A 1,275-nucleotide genomic window follows, 5' to 3' on the forward strand; every position below is an offset into this window, starting at 1 on the left:
TAATGTGTGTTATGACTGCATGGGTTCATTAAATGAACCTTATATATGTTGGGCTTGGGCCCAACTTGGGCCCGGTCCAACCCATTAGCGTTTTTAGCATGTTTGGCCCAACTTCGGGCCAAAACTTTAAAATTAACGCCCGATTTTTTACTTCTAGTATTTTTCTAATATTTTGGCTGTTTTCACTTTTTCTCGTGCGGTACCGGGTAGACTTGAACTAGTTGAACCGGTTCAACTGCTGGTTCGTGGTTTTTTACGGTTTTCCGCAGAAAGTACATTTTCTGACTCAGAAAGACCGACTGAGTCCGAAAATCACCTTCAAATCCTCAAATTCTCACTCTAACTTCTCGAAGTCTAATTAGGGCAATTAATCACTTAATTAACCGGTTGATTAGTTGTGGTTCTTACATTCTTCCCACCAAATAAGAAATTTTGCCCTCAAAATTTGAATTATCTGAGAAAAGCTCGGGATAATCCTTTCACATTTCAGACTCCAATTTCCATGTATGCTCTTCTACTCCTGCTCGCTCCCAGGCAACTTTAACCAATGAAACGTCCTTCCTCCGTAGCTTCTTCACACTAATGTCATCGATCCTCACTGGCGTTACTTGGAAAGTCAATTTCTCTTTCAACTCGACCGATTCAGGCTCCAACACATGAGCCACATCTGACGTGTACTTACAGAGTTGTGACACGTGGAATGCGTCATGCAAGTTAGACAGATGAGGTGGCAAGGTAACTTGATACACCACCAGCCTGAATCCTCTAAAATCTCAAACGGTTCTATGTATCTTGAGTTCAACTTCTTGGTCTCGATTGCTCTTTCGATCCCAGTTGTCGGTGTCACCCGAAGAAATACATGTTCTCCCACTTCAAACTCTAGCGGTTTCCTTCTCTGGTCCGCATAACCCTTCTTTCGACTCTGAGCAGTTAGAATCCTTGCTCGAATCTTCTTGATATTCTCAGTAGTATCTGCTATTACATCAGGACCCAAAACACTTGCTTGACCAGATTCATACCAACAAAGTGGAGACTGGCACTTCCATCCATACAAGGCTTCATACGGAGCCATCCCAATGCTCGCATGAAAGCTGTTGTTATACGCAAACTCCACTAATGGCATATAATGATCCCAACTTCCAGGTTGATCCAACACACATGCTCTTAGCATATCTTCCAACATCTGAATAGTTCTTTCCGACTGTCCATCAGTTTGCGGGTGATATGCGGTACTGAGACATAGCTTCGTACCAAAAGCTCTTTGGAAAGCTCCCT

At 42.9% G+C, this 1,275-nt stretch overlaps 1 protein-coding gene across 1 annotated transcript; it reads right to left on the bottom strand.

The window, feature by feature from the left end:
- Positions 1-479: 479 nt before the first annotated feature.
- On the bottom strand, positions 480-1,072 carry LOC140177624 (uncharacterized). Its single transcript, XM_072210760.1, has 2 exons — positions 879-1,072; positions 480-765 (listed from the first exon to the last, which is right to left on the bottom strand). Exons 1-2 carry the CDS (start codon positions 1,070-1,072, stop codon positions 480-482), a joined length of 480 nt encoding a protein of 159 aa, XP_072066861.1.
- Positions 1,073-1,275: the final 203 nt, after the last annotated feature.

Source organism: Arachis hypogaea, chromosome 13 (assembly GCF_003086295.3).
Source record: "Arachis hypogaea cultivar Tifrunner chromosome 13, arahy.Tifrunner.gnm2.J5K5, whole genome shotgun sequence".
NCBI lineage: Eukaryota > Viridiplantae > Streptophyta > Magnoliopsida > Fabales > Fabaceae > Arachis > Arachis hypogaea.

What these genes read in the sequence shown, in the direction of transcription:
- LOC140177624 (XM_072210760.1), bottom strand. Translation starts at nt 1,072, where the DNA reads ATGGCTCCGTATGAAGCCTTGTATGGATGGAAGTGCCAGTCTCCACTT. An exon ending in CAGAGAAGGAAACCGCTAGA is followed by an intron (nt 766 to 878) that starts GTTTGAAGTGGG and finishes TTGAGATTTTAG; the next exon opens with AGGATTCAGGCTGGTGGTGT.